Source organism: Plectropomus leopardus, chromosome 1, assembly GCF_008729295.1.
Source record: "Plectropomus leopardus isolate mb chromosome 1, YSFRI_Pleo_2.0, whole genome shotgun sequence".
NCBI lineage: Eukaryota > Metazoa > Chordata > Actinopteri > Perciformes > Serranidae > Plectropomus > Plectropomus leopardus.
In genome coordinates, this window is record NC_056463.1 from 16,195,847 (window position 1) to 16,213,115 (window position 17,269).

The 17,269-nt window shown below is 35.8% G+C and overlaps 2 protein-coding genes across 3 annotated transcripts in view; both read right to left on the minus strand.

Annotated features, from left to right (window-relative positions):
- The window catches only part of mybpc3 (myosin binding protein C3), a 44,210-nt gene extending 40,295 nt beyond the window's left edge, over positions 1 to 3,915 (minus strand). For both annotated transcript variants that reach the window (XM_042494822.1, XM_042487104.1), the window contains exon 1: positions 3,814 to 3,915. In XM_042494822.1, coding sequence (XP_042350756.1) covers positions 3,814 to 3,838 — 25 coding nt within the window. In that variant the 5' untranslated portion in view covers positions 3,839 to 3,915. The remainder of the gene's footprint in view (positions 1 to 3,813) is intronic.
- Positions 3,916 to 6,632: 2,717 nt separating this feature from the next.
- spi1b (Spi-1 proto-oncogene b) lies at positions 6,633 to 17,059 on the minus strand. Its single transcript, XM_042506410.1, has 5 exons — positions 16,342 to 17,059; positions 15,804 to 15,894; positions 13,984 to 14,180; positions 10,381 to 10,531; positions 6,633 to 7,375 (listed from the first exon to the last, which is right to left on the minus strand). Exons 1-5 carry the CDS (start codon positions 16,381 to 16,383, stop codon positions 7,065 to 7,067), a joined length of 792 nt encoding a protein of 263 aa, XP_042362344.1. The 5' UTR covers positions 16,384 to 17,059; the 3' UTR covers positions 6,633 to 7,064.
- Between the last annotated feature and the right edge of the window lie 210 nt (positions 17,060 to 17,269).

The following is a 17,269-nucleotide window of genomic DNA, read 5'->3' on the forward strand; positions in this document are numbered from 1 at the left end:
ATGAGTGTTCATAACTTTAGTATATTATGTTTAAAAAAAAATCAAAAAAAGTCTCACATTGCATTTCTGTTTATAGTGTGTGGTGTATCACTGCAGATGAGGCTCAGCCCCCGCTCTTACAAACGGGAGCTCAGTGGAGATAGGGACAGAAAGCGGAGAGTTGGACAGTTGACAAAGATTGCACTCTGTGTTGCTATGTATAAAAGTAAAGACACCTGCGTGACAGCTGACATGATCAAATTTGGCTCTTTAAGCTCAATATAGCCAATCCTAATCAGTCAAAAAATACCTTTATTGTCCCAGATACAAATCTTTGAGATCAGATCAGGACTTTCTTTCAATATATATTTCAATAATAGTAACAGGCATGGGTAATAATTTTAAATAGGGGGGAAAAAATCAATACACAGTGTCTAAAGTCAGTCTATTAATAGTAACATGTACACTTATTGCATAAAAAACAGCTGTTGCATTTCCTGCTGTGCACAGAGGTCTTTTTATTATTTGAAAAGTTATTTAAAAAAAATGCATAGTTACAGTCATTCTTAAAAAAACTAAAAGAGTGATTGGAACTGACAGCCCTGATAATAGTTTAAGGGTAACACTAGGTGGTTGGAATCAAGACATGTATAGGACCTATTCAGATGCATCTTGTTTCCTGGTTGCCAAGAGTCCTGAACGGTTCAATGTACAGAACAAATAAACTCCACGTGTTGCACAATGACCTTATGAGTTTATATATAGGATGCCTATGTACTGGACTAATAATTGAGGCTGGCAGCTTCAGCTGCAACAGGGGTGCAGGTACCATACTCAAGGGATTAAGTGAACTCTATTTTTGTGACTCTGTAGACACAGAAAGAATGATGTGCCCTCAGTCTGTCTCTACTGTTATGGCATCTCTTCATGTCATGTCGTCACTCAGTCATACTGCTTTGCCTTTCACACCCTTATAACATTTTAAGTAAAAAGGCTGTCCTAGTTTCCATTTATTTAAAATTAAGTAATAAATAACAGTTTACATTTTTATTATTAATTAAGGGATAACTTCTAAATTTTGTTGTTTTCAGGACTTCCTTTCACATGATGATTTGTTTTATTTTCGATTATTTTATTTTAACATCCATTCATTGTTTATTTTCATCACATATTTTATCTGAATACAATAATTATTAGTGCTTAGCACCAATAATTATTGTGCTTGCATGCATGAAAGCAGCTTTAATTAAAATGTGTTTTAAGCCTGCAATAACCATTTTTTGGCCACTTGGTCACAGAGGAAACAAATAGTATACACATCACTGTCAGATTATCACCTATTATGGTGATATTATTAGCAAACAGTTGCTTAATTAAATATTCAGTGATTACAGAGCAACATCATCATTCATTAAGGGCCGTGTTTCTGGTCATCTGGTGAATATAGGTCCAACATTAACTAAGATTTTTAAAGTCCAAGTTGAGCTTTCCATGAAACAAAATCGGCTGCACAAAAAAAAACTTTAAGTCTTCTTTTGAGGGATCTCACAAGTGTGAGTGCAAACTAACAAACATACACTCACACACCGGTGGCCGAGGCTACTGTACAAGATGCTTCCTGCTACTTAGTTTTTTGACCATTCACACGCACTCAAACACTTACAGAGCAGCCATCAGGAGCAATTTGGGGTTCAGTATCTTGGCCAAGGATACTTCAACATGTTGACCATAGGAGCCAGGAATCAAACCACCAACTGTCTGGTTAGAGAACGATCTGCTCTACCTCTGGGCCACGACCACTACATAAAGCCAATGGCTAAAAAGATATTAACTCTTAAGTGTCACACTTAAGAACTAAAAATGTGTTTTGTGTAACTGTGTCTGTTTGCTGTTTGGCACTGAGCAGGTTGCGCACTCTGGGTTTTTAAAGCCTTTACACTGAAAGTGACACTATGATGACTATGATGAATGATGAGAAAAAAAAATGAAACAGAAATCGTTGTTGGTTGGGCAGCTATAAAATAAGCCTGAACTCACTCCAGGTTCAGCCAATAATTTTCATTAAGTTCAACACAATGAGCAACACCTTTCTTGTTGTTGTTGATACATTGTTTGTTTGTTTTTCTGGGGTGGGGGGGTTAATACTGATCACTGATATTTTAATATACATATATGTATTTTATTTTAACAATGACTAATTAAATCAAGTCTATTGCAATACTTCATAAACCGAGAAGCATTCTGTTTATTGCAAACTGTTGATGATAATTAATGAAAATGTCACAGGAATAAGACGATCATAACTGTTATTGTCCTGAGCAAATCCACTACAATAAAATTCTTAGCACACAGAGCCAGCCATTTGGGCTGCAATGTGTCCTCTGATATGTGATATGTCTGACCTCTCAGTCCCCAAACAACGATCCATTCCCACCTAAGAGAGGGGAGAAAAAAACTGGACGTCCATATGTCAAGTTGGAATTCTGTGGGGCATTTTTGGATCAGTGGTGCATTTTGTGAATGCAGTGATGCTGGAAATGTGACAGTGTTGATTTCACATCAGACAATGTTTCCACCTGGATCATGTGACATGTTACTGAGTTCTTGACATGGCCAAAAGGGGCTTAGGGAAACTATCACAACACAGGAAAACCCTTTGAACAAATGGATGGATAACTGCACGTAGGAAGTTATGATGTTGGCTACTGGCTACATGAGGATTTGTACCAAGCTACTTGTGTCACCTCATGAAGCCAGGAAATATATCTGAGGGAATATATCTGAATTGTACATGCTAGAGGACAAGATTTTTACTTTGCTTAATCTACTTAATGAATTGTTGTGACATTCACTTTCTGCATGACATTTTACCCACCACCAAATTTCAAAAGGGGAAAAAGTTTTTACTGTAGAAAAATGGTACCTGTGTTTGCCAAAATTTCCTGGTAGAAATACAGCAGAATTGTTTCTATTATAGGGCTCAGGGGCCAAAGATGTTAGTACTGCTGCCTTTATGATTAAGGTTTTTATTACATACTTTAGCATGTAAAAACAGGTGTGTTTGTCTTTTTTTTTAACCAAGAAGAGAACCAAGAGATGTTCTTTTGCTATAAAATTAACATGAAAATAAATTTTTAATGTTATAAGGTATTAAAGTTAATAAACTTAATTACCAGTGCATCTTTCATTGTCCTGCTGCTGCTGTAACTTCACCTTCCTGTGTGGAATCAATACATTTTATTTTTTTACTTTATCTTTTATTCTAACCCTACATTTTTTAACATGATTTAAAAAAAATTGATTTCTTTATTTTACATTACGTTATATACGATATTTGCTGTTCAATGGCAAAAGGGCAAAAAATCGTTTTTAATTGTGACAAAGTGAAAAATTAGTTGGTTCAAGAACAATGCCATGACAGGATAAAAAAAAACATGATACAGAGATTTTTTTTATTTAAAATATAATTATTATGTTATTCAGTCAAGCAGTGTGTTACTGTTTAACATGAAAACAACGTGCAGGTCTCAAGTGAGATATAGTTTGCTTGCGGTTTATAGTTGCTTAAGTGCAGTGTGGACCAGCACAGCAGGATATTTTCTCACACATATTGTAATATCACATTGTTAGTTTCGTAGAATAAGTTTGAGTTTGCGGAGAACGCTGCCAAAAGGAAGTAACAACTACCACCAGATATTCAGTTGCAGCATGCTGATAAGCTCACAACGGGTCATATGCTCTGAAGACTTAAAAAAAAAAAAAAAAAACGCTTTTCATGTGTCAAGGGAAGATTATGAAAACCCTTTTTAAAAGCAGATGAATGAGCACACTCACCTGCTTTTTTGACTGGCTCTGGCATCCTGAATGGTCTCCTCTCCTCCACAGTGTGACTCACTGTTCCTAAACAGTCTACCGTCTATGTCAACCCTCTGCCTTTAATAGTGCTGCCCCCAACCCCTTTCATGAACCATCCCACCTCTCCTGAATTTTTTTTTCCTTGGCTCAACACAATGTCCAAAAACACAACAACCACCCCCTCGACTCGTACTTCCCATCCCAGCAGCACCACGGCCCCCCCGACCACCCCCGCTCATGTCTGACCTCAGACTATATTTCAACCATCCTTTCTTCCAACACCTCGGCTAAATGACAGGTCTTGAGAGGGAGGGAAGGGAGGCATTGCAGTGGGTAAATTTAGAGCCTTGAATCCAAAAAAAAAGTCTTTTTGCTCTCCCCACATCTGTGCTTCACCGGGTCACACTTTAAACCTTAGAATGGATGAAAAGTACAGAGATCCATAGGTTTGTTTTATGTGTTGGCAGAGATCACTGTGCCTTCCCTTGTGGGAATCTTCCAACAGCTGCAGAGAACAGGTTCAATTTGGTTATTTTTGAAGAATTTCTATACATTCATTTTGTCTTTGTTTGGCACCTTTTAAACCACCCCTACCATAGATGCACAGTGTCCTTTTTTCGGTAAAAGGTCAGCTACAAGCCTGACTTTTAATTTTGTCAATTGAATAAAGCTTCCAGGAACACAATATACAGGAATAGTAAAGGTGCTTACAGAATTTTACAAATTATTAGAAGTTTACAGTTAAAAAAAAAAAAAGTTTATTTACTCTTTCAGCACATATGCACCGAAAAGATGGAAAAGATAACACTATAATACAGTCTATTCATATGTAAAGTGATTTACATGCTGGTGGATATGCTAGTTTAACTGTTTTACATACAGTTGGATTATATATAATTTAACTGTTTAATGTATTGTATAATGTGACGATGTTTTGTATGTATAGCATTCATCTGAAAAGTACCATCTCCTCTGTCCAGCATAACAAAAAGTACAATATTTCTAATGTATTATATTTTATTGTATTATCCTATAGGCTACTTTTTTTTACTGCACTATGCTACTTGTCATTGTTCTGCTGTACTGCTGTTATACTATACTGTTTTTACAAGACTGTGTTATATATATTTTTTACTATTCTACACTCCAGTACACTATACTATACTATGTATACAACGATACAGTACTTTTTACAATATTTTATTGTTTTACTTTACTATAATATACTATACTAAAAAAAAAAAAAAAAATAGTATAGTATATCATAGTATTCAACTGGAGCACAAGTTTTTTGTGTTTTAGTTGAATACTATACTATCCTGTACTATATCTTTATTTCCAAAAGACAGTACTATGTTTTACTACTATACTGTACAAAACTATACAAACATGTGTTTGTCTTTTCTGACATTGTTTTCTATCACACTCAGAACTAATCTGATAGATGCAAGTAATACAACTGATCATCCAGTTTAATTCTATTGCATTGCATCGTATGACATTGTATTACATTATATTGTATTGTATTCTATTTGAGGGCATTTTTTTTCATCTTCTCACATAGGGGGCAGTGAGTATTAATAACTTGACCATTGAGGGGAGCTGTTGGCTCTTGGGACACCAGCTGCTGTAGTATTTTTACATTTATACAATGCACATTACATGCAAATTATTACTCCTTTGTATAATAGTGTTTTTGTATGACTTCAACAATAATTATTTAATTTTCTTTGATTAGTGTGATTTTATTGAATTTATTAAAATGAAATTAATCGGCAAAATAGTTTTTATGGCATGTGTTACATAAATGTAGTTAAGTTCCTATTTTTCTGTTAGAAGAGAGGTGTGATGCTGAGGAAGCTGATAAGCATTTCATAAACAAAATAAAATTCATTTTGCTAAAAATGAGCTTTGCGCAAGAAAATGAAGGATGAGACACTTGTCATTGCAAAGGAAACTATGTTATATACAGACACAAAACACAGACTAAGTTATTATTACACAATCAAGCATTTTTTTTACTGCTGTAGAAATTAAGAGAGAAAGTGGATGAGTGTGACTGTTTATCTGAAAACACCAGATATGTCACCTTGCCTCTTTGAGTGGAGAGCTGCCGCCTGCAGTGTGTGAAAATACGCAGATATACAAGAACTGAGTGACAGACCTCTTCACACTCATATTTCCTCATAGTCACCTTTAATCTTTATAACTGTAACAAACTGTAAAGGAAAACCTCATCTGTAAACCAAACACTGTACACCTTTGTACAATGACCCTTCTTTTTTGTGTTTTACCTTTGACGTGAGATGTTACTTAGAAACAGTTACCATGCACATATACGTTAATGAACAATTTATTTTTTACAAACAATTCTTCATTATAACATACTGAGTTACATGTATTTGTACAAAACGTGTCTTGTTGTGTAAATAATAATAGTAATAGTCCTAAACGGTTAGTCCATACCACTAATGACATTGTTGTCTCCTGAATCCTCACTGTTTTAAATATTACATTGGAATTATATATACATACAGTAACATTACCACAATTAAAAGAGAACTTAATCATATCCAACAAATGGAGAGTCTGATGTTTTAAGTTTTAACTCTTGTTGGTGACATGTCATAAAAAAAAAAAGTTTGACTCTAACACTGAAAATATGTACACAGACATTTCCAATTTGAATTTCTTCTGATATGTATGGAAGCCCATTTACATCACTGTGGTTAAAAACAAAAGATCCTGAAAACAATGACTTTTTCAAAACAATGACTTAGTATCTCAAAAACGATATCATATCGCAAAAATAATTATAAACTTCAAAAAAATAATAAAAAATTGCTATTGTTTCTCATTACTTTGAGATACTACGTTTTAAAGTCAGATAAGTAATTCATTATTTTGAGAAATGTTTTCATTTCATTATTTGAAGATACTAACACATTATTTCAAGATATTAAATCATTTCATCATTATATATACGTGTGTGTGTATGCTTGTGGGTGTGTAAGTCTGTGTATATATTTATATATAAATATACACACACACACACACTTACACACACATCGCCCTCTCTCCTTCCCCTTTTGCCTTTTGACTGTACAGTATCAATTATTGAACAATAATGGTGCTGTTCACAAAATGGAAGTTAACAGATCAGCACATTTGATTGAGTTTCTAACACAATAACTACTGAGTAAATCTTGACATTTCAGAAATCCCCCTGCCTACATATATTTTCTGTCCAGATGAGTCTTACCCAGCACCTCATCACTGAACTGGTACGTCAGCTTCTTCTTTATCTTTTTCACCTCTCCAGTTTTGCCATAGTTGCGCAGGGCACGAGCCATCTTCTGATAGGTCATTTTTTTGCGGTTTCCCTTCTGGATTCCCCAGCGGTGCGCGAGAGCCTCCTTGTGTTTAGAGGAAAACTGGAATGTCCCTTTGTCTCTGTCGACCCACCAGATACTGTCCTTCATATCTCCATTCCTTAAAAGGTCCAACAAGAACTGGTACAAACGGATCTTCTTTTTATTGCCTGTTGGAAACATAAGAGAGTTGCAACATCATTAGTTTTAAACTGAAATCCACTGTTATTCTGTATATAGTGTTCAGATTTAGTTATATTACTTGGTCAATATTAACAATTAAAAAAAAACTGCATAAAGCCTAATTAAGCTGTGGCACAATGACACTATGAAAAAGGTGAAGAAAATAAGTAGTTTTCTTTTGGTGGCACAGAGGCACAATATATGTTTTTTTAGGTTCTGTTTTATGCAAATTAATATGAGGTAACATGAAGAGAACGCAATGACTTATAACTAAAATTCTACAAAATGCTGGCTCATGTAATCACTGCTTTAGTGCTTCAGATACCCTTTAATGACACCTTATGATTGCTATAACTTCACTTGCAATACGTGATAATTTAAGGATAATACATGTTGCTACTCTGGGCCCAGTTGTTCGAAATCTTTTAGAATAATTCATATTTGGAAATACCATGTTTTGCTGTTCAGGATCAGCTGATCTGTCTAACTTTTGCACCTGTTTTTCAAAAGCCACATTGGATTGAATCACTCTAATCCAGATGCAAACTTTTCAAGATATTCAAAGTGGATAATCTGTGCTCTAAATGGGAAAAGATATCATACTGTTGGCAGCCTGCACTGCAAACTCTCTACTTTATCTACTTTACCAAAGTAACTGTTAAACAAATCAAGTGCAAAATATTAATTAATGTATATATGTTTCACCAGTTATAAAGTTTTATTACATTTTGTTTCTTAAAGTCACCCTGACTCCAGCCTTCAGAGGAATCTCAATCCTACTCTAAAGTTTTGAACAACACATCCCGTGAGTTTGATTCAGATCAAAACTAAGACTGATTTACATGATCTGACCTGATTTCAAAATCCTTTTTTCTTTCGAACAACCCATTTTCAAGATTTGATCCAATCCAATCAATTACTACTGAACAACTGCGCCCCCGCTGACCTTGTTTGGATCTTAAGCCTGACTGAGATTGTCTCTACACTCAAAGAACCACTTATTATGAGTCTGTTCATTAGTCATCCTTACACCTCAATCAAAATTATCTACAGGGACTCTGTAAAGCCATGCTCAGATAAAAAATGGCATGAACCAAAATGCAAAGGGTTGCCTAGATATGGGAAAGGTTAAAAAAGGTCTGCTGAAGAAGTTAAACACAATAACTGCCACCAAAGTGCTCACAGAGGTGCTTGAATAAAAAAGAAAGCCATGCAAATATTTACAAAGGTATATTAGGGACAAACCACTTGGCACTGCAGACACTCTATATGAGAAACTACTGAGGCTCAGCTGGTCCTGTTAGGTCCTGAACTAGCCAGAAGAGGAAGTGGAGAGCACGCATGTAATCGCAGCGAGACACGTCCTCCACAAGATGTAACAAATAGAACTTAGTTCCCCAACAATATTTGTAATGACAAATCATCAAGTGCTCTGAAATCACAAAGAAAGCAGATTTTCTCCCCCTCATTATTCAGCAATAAACCAACCTCAAAATGCACTGAATGCTTGCTGAATTCCTGCTTCATGTTGGTGTTTATGTCGACCAAAAATGTCAAACATGACAGCTGTGGGCGCGGCCATGCACAGACCTAAGCATAACAGTTTGTTTGAATTGCAGCATCACTAATTCAATTCCTTTTACTGCTCTCGTTGATAAGCACGTCTAGACGGGTGTGTGTCAGTATACCAGCCTAGAGGGTGATCTCAGTTTAAAGAAGTCAGTTGCCTTTAAATAACTGTCTGTAGTTTGTAGTCTATATCATTGTGGTCAAAAAACACCTGCTGGTTAAAGAGTTAATCCTAAAAATATGTAGTGCTTCGTGATTTTTCCAGAACATGCTGATACAGCGACAGTATGCAGGATATAAACAGAGCTATAAACAGACACAACCTAATTCCCCAAATCAGCAACATTGACCACTAAGGCACAGATACACCAAACTGTCTTCAACAAAGTACTGGCAACGAAAGCCATCTGTTTTATAGCCTCAAGTCACCTATGTCTCGGCCTTGAGGTTCTACATGAACAAACTGCAAAGACTAAAGCCACTGGCCAACTAGCATGTATGTTCTGCGCCTGCATGAGAGGAAATAACTTTGTATACCAGCAGGCGGCGATAGTCTGTATTCATCACTAAATAAAGGAAACTGGAAGACTGAGAGGATGGATTCAAGAAGCTAATTAGCCAATTAGCACATTAACAACACATTCAACATGCTGAATCGGCCATTAAAAAAAAAAAGAGGAAAAGTGCTGACTATTGCCTAAAGTGCAGGAAACATCGCAAAAACTAGGGCAACAGACATTCACCAATGGCCCAACATTACCTAATGACCAATGTTGGTTTGGTGTGTCAGGGCCCTTAGCTATTAGTGCTTTATTTTAATGTGTTGGTGGGTGTTCAGATACATGCAGTAGGGCTTGGTCAAAGAAGGCAGAGTGGACCAAAGACCATAAAATCTTTAATGAGGAATCCTCATCAGAAGGCCCAAAAAGTAAAACGTGGGGATAGCTGACCATTCTCTCTGTGTACATGCTGGATTATTTCAACAAACCAGTATAAAAATCCAGCCTTGGAGACCAATAACATTTATATCAAACAAACAGTCACTCTGTCTCTTATGAACCCACTTCCGTTAAAGATGCATGGCCAGCAGTGTAAAAGCAGTTGTGCAATTGGTAGCTCATCCCAAAAGTGCATCTTAAAATGTCAGCAGAACACAAAGCTAACATGACTCAGTGCCAAACATACGACATCCCACTGCGAGGAGGGAAAACACTGGCCTGCTGCTTTAAATTCTTAAGACTGTAGAATCTAAAGCAAGTCCAGTGACTTAGCACTTCTAGATATACCATGACCTGGATGTCTGAGAATCCTCACATGGCCAGCACAGTTGTTTGTCTTAAAGTATCCGTGTTAACGGCTCAGGAGACAACTGAAGTGCTCCCCCACTGCACACATGAAATGACTTGTAAATCTATTTCCTTACCCAGCTCTCCTGGTGTGACATAAGAGACTCGATCTCGCAGACACTCCTCATCAGATACCTCCAGCGGGGGACTTCGTGCTCCGTGCTCCTCATCATCAGAGCTGCGCTGAGACACGTGTGGTGGATATACAGCCCGAGGGAAGAATGCTACCTACGAGAGAGGAGTCAGACTTTATAAAATTCATAACATCTGCAATAGTTTAACTCCTGGTATATTGATGTGGTGTCTGAATAATCTGAAAAATTAGTTCCCAACTGGGAAAATTCAACAATCCCTCTAGTCGGAACAACTCAGAAAGTCAGAGAAAACTTTGGTACATGACTTGCCAACTGTAATGTCATGTACGTAGAAACATAGCAGAAGAAAATAAATGTTGGGTTGATGGTGCAAAGCTTTCCATTAATTTGCATATTGTTAGTTGCCGTCCATGTAGACAATTAGGCCAACAGCTAAAACAATAAAAATAATGTCATTGAATCTAGCAAAACAGTTTTTATGAATTTTGGGATCAGGCAGAGAAAATAAAGCAAACAAAGTTTGGCTGTAAAATATGCAGTTGTCATGCTGGATGCACAGATACATCTGGGACTTAACAAAAGAGTGTTTCAATTGTTGGCCTTAAATTTGGAGAGTTCATAGTCAAAGAGTGTACTTTAGTAGAGCTTTGGTGTACTTGTGCTTGAGTATTTCCATTTTAAAGGGGCTCTATATGAAATTCAGACTGTATATGATTCACAAATTGTTTGCGCATGGCTCTCAACATGGAGGTGGCTGAGTTGGCAGCTAACAGCTAACGGGGCTAACAGCATTAAGAGTGCTAACAATGACATCAGTGCAGAAGGAGCTGTGTTAATGTGGGGGGGCAGAGATGTGACACCATGCCAACATATATTAGAAACTGTCACATGACCACAGTGTAGCAGCAGCCATTGGGATACACTCACAGGGACTTACGTGCACAAACATACATCCATGGCTGGTCTGTGGACCATCACAAAGAACAGGAGCTCAGCTTACAACACAAGCAGTTGTTTGCTGCTATATTGTTCTAAATGTTGCATAGAGCTCCTGTAAAAAACTGTATGCTGCTACTCCACAATAATTTAAAGGGAAATATTGCACTTTTACTCCATTACATCTATTTTAGACATGCTTATTACTTTTCAACACAGATTTTACACATAAATCAGTTCGGTAAACATGATACAGAATCAATACTGACCCTATCAGGGACCTTTCTACACTATGACGACCTTTATTTTCAATACTTCAAGTTTATTTAATTGAAAATGTTCCTGTACTTTTAATAAGGTCAAATTTTGAAGGCAGAACTTTCATTTGAAATGGAATATTTTTGTCTTGCAGTTTTGAAACTTTTACTCAAGGAATTCCACTGAATATTTCTTCCACCACTGATTTTATTCATTTCTCAACCTCACCATGACCATTTATAATTTTTTTTAAATTCTCAAACTACCATCTCTGAAACCTTTAGTATTTTACGATGTTATAGGCATATCATTTTTTTTTAAACTAGGCCATTCAGATTGATACTGCATACTGTACTTAACATCAGACACATAACCTGAGGTGGGTTTTCACTAAAATCTTCTCACTGTAAGTGACAACATCTCTCTGCATGAGCTGTGGTGTGTGGATGCTGCTATAGCTGTATGCCTGGGTGGGCAACACTTGTCAACATATTCACCCTTCAAAAAACCTGTCAGTTGTGGAAACGTACATGAATTTCATGTGTGAACTGCGGTTTTCACATTGTATTCTCAGACCATGTCTCAACTAATATTTTAACACCCTGTCTTTTTCACATACAAACACACTGTCTTCCTGTTGTAAAAACAGCAGTCCTTTTTTTAAAAAGGAAAATTTCACTCGCTCAGAGATGAAAACCATCATAGACAAAAAAGTCCACATGCTTTGTGGTTTCTTTGTAAAGGATACAAATGGCAAAGACAGGTTGTGTCACTGAAATCTAACATTTCTTAAGTTTAAGTGGATGTGTGTGTTTGTGTGTGTATATTAGTGTATCTGTGTCCAGTGTTTTAGGAAACACTGACAACTAAGCCAACATCCCATGTACCAGTGAATACATTTTATATATCATAAATTTAAGAATTATTCACAATAATATTCAAACTGAGTTTCATCTATGAGCAGTGTTATAGATTCACATAAGATTATGACATAAAAATTAAGTGGATTTTGGTTGAATATATTATTTCAAAGTGAAAAATTAGTTGTTAACTATCACCTATTTCTAAAACCATGGCATGTTTTTCTAGGTATAAACACAAAGGTTCCCCAGTGTTGCTAATTAAGTTATGGAATATCCTTTAATCTTCACATTTAATTCATTTTATACTTTATACTGTATCTTCTTGTTCCAGCACTTTACTGACGTTACACCTCACAGAGTGAAATATTTAAATTCAGCACACCTTTGTGTTCACTGTGACCTTGGATGGAGAAATTCTAGTTGCATTCAGCCTGACATTTGGTATGTTTAAAAGCCTGTACACCTGACTAGAATTTAAAATGCACATATCGCACTGTTATTTCTGTACATGTCACATATTTGCTATACTGTGATGACTTTGTCATGTTATAGTGCTTTTTAAAGTATTTTGTTCATATTCTTATTGTAATGTTTGTATTATATATTCATGTTCCTGAGTGTTGCAGTACTTGACCTTATTTTCATTTTCTCTTGGTATGTTTATTGTGTGTTAAATGTAGGCACCAAAGGCCAAAGCAACTTCCTAAAAGTAAAAAATACCTGTTAATAAATTTTATTCCAGTTCAGATTCTGAAATGATTATCAACAAGAAATAGATTTAACCTTTATGGTCTATATATTTATTTTAAATATATGTAAATCATTTTAAATTGCCTCAAGAAATGTGTTCTATAAATACATTTGCCTTTTGCTCTTTTTACCTCTGCTCGACAACATGAGCTTGCAGTAGTGGTACGTGTAGGTGTATTGGTTTCTGATTTTAAAAATGTTGTGTTGGTTAGTGATACTGCAGTCCAAAACCGGAGATCTCTGTCCTGGTTCATTGGTTCACAACTGCAGGGGTGGAGCGTGCAGTTGTGACAATAACTGAGCTCCACTGAGCCTTAAGACTATTTTAAAGAAAATGTTCTTTCTATGCTGAAATTATAAAAAAAGAACAAAAAATAAAGGTTTCTTGTAACTCAAAGATTCACTTCCTGATTTATGTCACAGGACCAATTCTCTGAATGTCCTCTCTAATTTGAAACCCAACTGTGAATTATGTGAAGTCTGAAGACGTCTGCAGTGAGCTTGAAGGATATTTAGAGATTTAGAGGTGTGTATGAAGACTGTAAAGCTTCTGTGTGACATTTCTCATCAGCCAACTGTTGTCTGTTCCTTGGAATGATATTTCTAGTAGAATTTGTACAACAAAATGTTCAGGAAAGCCATACTTTAGTCATCATAACTGTTATCACTATGTTCATTGTCTGCAGGTTCATGCACCCGTGTGTGTGTGTTGATGTGCTGGATGTGTGTTTGTTCCCTTAATGTATGTTTAATGCTGCAGGGTGACAGACAGACTTACTGGTTGCTGTAACACGTGAGGATGTGCGCCAAGATTTGGATCGAGCAGGTTTTCTGCGTCGTATCGTATGGTGTCATGTCGTATGAGGCCAGGCGGGTGGATCGCCTGCACACTTTGCAGCTCTGTGAAGTTGGCCTCTTGGAGGTTTTCAAACTCTACTGGATGTACGTGAGGGTGAGGGTGGTAGTCCCAGTGATCTGAAGAGAGAGAGGTGAGAAACAGCATAACGGTCAAAGCTTTTTGATGTTTCTTACCATCACTGATCAGAAGAGGATTTTTTTTTAATTAGAAAAAAACAAACAGAAATGAACTCCGATAATGATAACTGCAACATAAATGTTCATACAAGTCATAAAAATGCCCTTATAATTTGATGGTTAAAAATAATTCATGAAGAAAAAAGCCAGTTTGTATTTCATTGAAAATCAATATTTGTCATAGGATATCTGAAGCCACTAGGTCAAAAGCAGCTGAATTCATGATGATGAGCTGCTTACTCATAGTGCTTGAATTTGCATAAACTGGGTGAAATGAAGAGAATAAAAGAGAATTCAGCATGAAGCTCTTTCCTGTTAACAGTGTTGCCACGACCGTTGACTTTTCATTTGTAATCTCTTTCATGTTTTCACACATTTTCCCCCAGAATATATTTGAGAATTAATCAATATAATTAAATAAGTCAACTTTCACGTATTTTAAGTGTAACAGGGAAATAAAGAAGAGCCGAGAAAAAAAGTGAAGGAGTATTTCATATGCAAAGTCATTAACTGCCAAATGAACAACAATCGCAGAGCAGTCATTGCCTTAAAAAAACCTGAGTCACAGACTCCATCCAACAATGTAATTACAAGTTAAAACAAAAATATCTAAAACACACACACATATATATATATATATAGCTATATGGATAAAAGGTTGTACAAGTAAAACTAAACAATAAAATACGTCATAAATAAAGTAAGAAGTTATCTAAATAAGCCGTTGCCTGAATAGACAGGAATTTACTGTATAAAAAAGTATATGCATAAAAAGAGTATAAATAAATATGTGTATAGAGAGGTGCAAAATGTTTAGCTTAATGAGTGCAGTTACTTTAAAATACAATATATATAAGAATAGCACATCAGACTGGATCATAAAGTCATGCCATACGTCCACTATAACACTGTAAAATCACTTGTGTATATCAGTATATGCAATGTTTTTAATTTATAATTTTTAAATATAATAAAGAGATGAAATATTTATGTATTAGATATGACATGTTTTTATCACAAAGACAACTAGTGCGTTCTCAGTGGGGGCGTTTTTTCTTTGCAATAAGGTGATGAAAAGTATTTTCCTCCCCCTACTTATATTGTTTTTGTGCAATATTCAAAACAGTTGATTACAGGAGAAAGTAAAGCACCTCTCTTGTATCAACAAAACCCCATGGGGCGAAAGTTTGTTCTATGTCTGTGAGTTGTAGCGGCCGAAAGAAATGGCATCTGTTTCCTGTGTTCCATACACCCTAATGTGGTGCACTCCAGCTGCACAAACTGCAGGCTTTTTATGTACGAGGCATCAGAAAAGACCACAGCAGGTCACGGTGATTAATTTGAAGATTTAGACTAGATAACAAAAATGTTTTCTTTTTAATGAAACGTTGTAAGAACGGTTCTATAAACAACATATATGTCATGCTATGTTTGCTCACACAATCACCATTACTTTGCATTTCAAAATGTTTCAAATCATTCTCTGTAATTTTAAAGAAAGGTGGCGGTTTCCGTTTAAACACTGTTCACATGAGACAAAATGCATGTTGAAGTAAAACTCACCTGCCTGGATATCTGTATCTAGGACATATGGATTATAATATTCTGGAATTTGATGTCTGTAGATCTCAGGGTCATACATTTCTTCTGAGTGCTGCAATAGCAAATAAAAAACATTTTCAGCCACAAATAGCACACATTATATCTTAACTTATTTAATCATTTATATTCTTTTATAAAAAGTTCACATTGTATCTAAATCTAAATCGGATAAGGCATTAGTAACATTTATGTGATCATAATAACTTTTTTTCTTTCTACTGCTGTTCTGAAACTCCCAAGAAGTTTTGAGTTTCATTTTCATGTCACTCATAGTATAAAAGTCTCTTACAGTTTGTGTGATGTAGTCACATTGAAGTAGACTTACATTTAGTCGTGTAATTTGAAATAACACATTGTCCATTCTCTTGACTATTAAATGTTTTGCTGTTTAATTCTACATAAGAGAAAAACTGCTCAAGGATCTCTTTTAAGCATCAGATGCTTAAAAGTCTCCTTAGAGCTTAGATAATAATAAAAAAAATAAATAAATGATACTTACAGGTGGGATAAGGTAGCTCTCCATTCTGTATGGATGCAACATGGAGACCTCTTCTCCAACGGACTGACTCTCAGACGCTTTGCAGGCTAAATGCAACCTTTCAAAACTTTTGCGGCACCATTGCACAATGTTTCAAAATTTCCTCTCAACGAAAACCAAAAATGTCTCTCTCTCTCCCTTATTGTATAGCGTACAGTTTTGACCTGAGCTACTCTCTGAGGCCTTCAACTGTGTGAAATAAAATGAAATAAACAAGGCCCGCTGTTTGACTGTAAAATGAAAAAGGAACTTTTTGACTTCTGTAAAAACTTTCTGTGGGTGGGAGCAATAGAGTGTGTCTGCTATAAGGTTCCTGGCCATTGATGATTTGTCAGGAGAGACCATGAAACGTCACATTTATCAGGGTCTATACTGTCCCCTCCCTTAGCAGTCATCATCACTATCAAGGGTTTTCCTCACTGTCAGTTTCTTTACTGCAAAAAGAATGAGATAATTAAGGGGTGCAATGAGCTTAATGTTTAATAACTACGTTTGGTTGAATTTATATGTTGTTTTTATTTAAATTAAAGGATGCTTTTGGTCTCAACAGTAGAAGATTCATGCTGCAAAAAATGTGGTTGTTGCCATAAAGGAAATTTATAAGCAGCATATACTAGCAGCACATACTGCAGCACATAGCAGCACATATTGTCTTATAATAAACATTTGTAAGTAAATGTTCATATATGTGCACTCATTACTGGTTTGGAATGTAGGTGCGCTTTGGTTAATTACAGTGTTTTAAGTGTTACCAACTTCAACATATATTCTTATAGTAGGGAAATTATTGAGTTCATTAAATGTATATTATACTGTGTTTTGTAGCCATTAATCAGAAGAATCAGAAACAAAACAAGCATTATTCAACATGTATGTTTAAGCATACAAT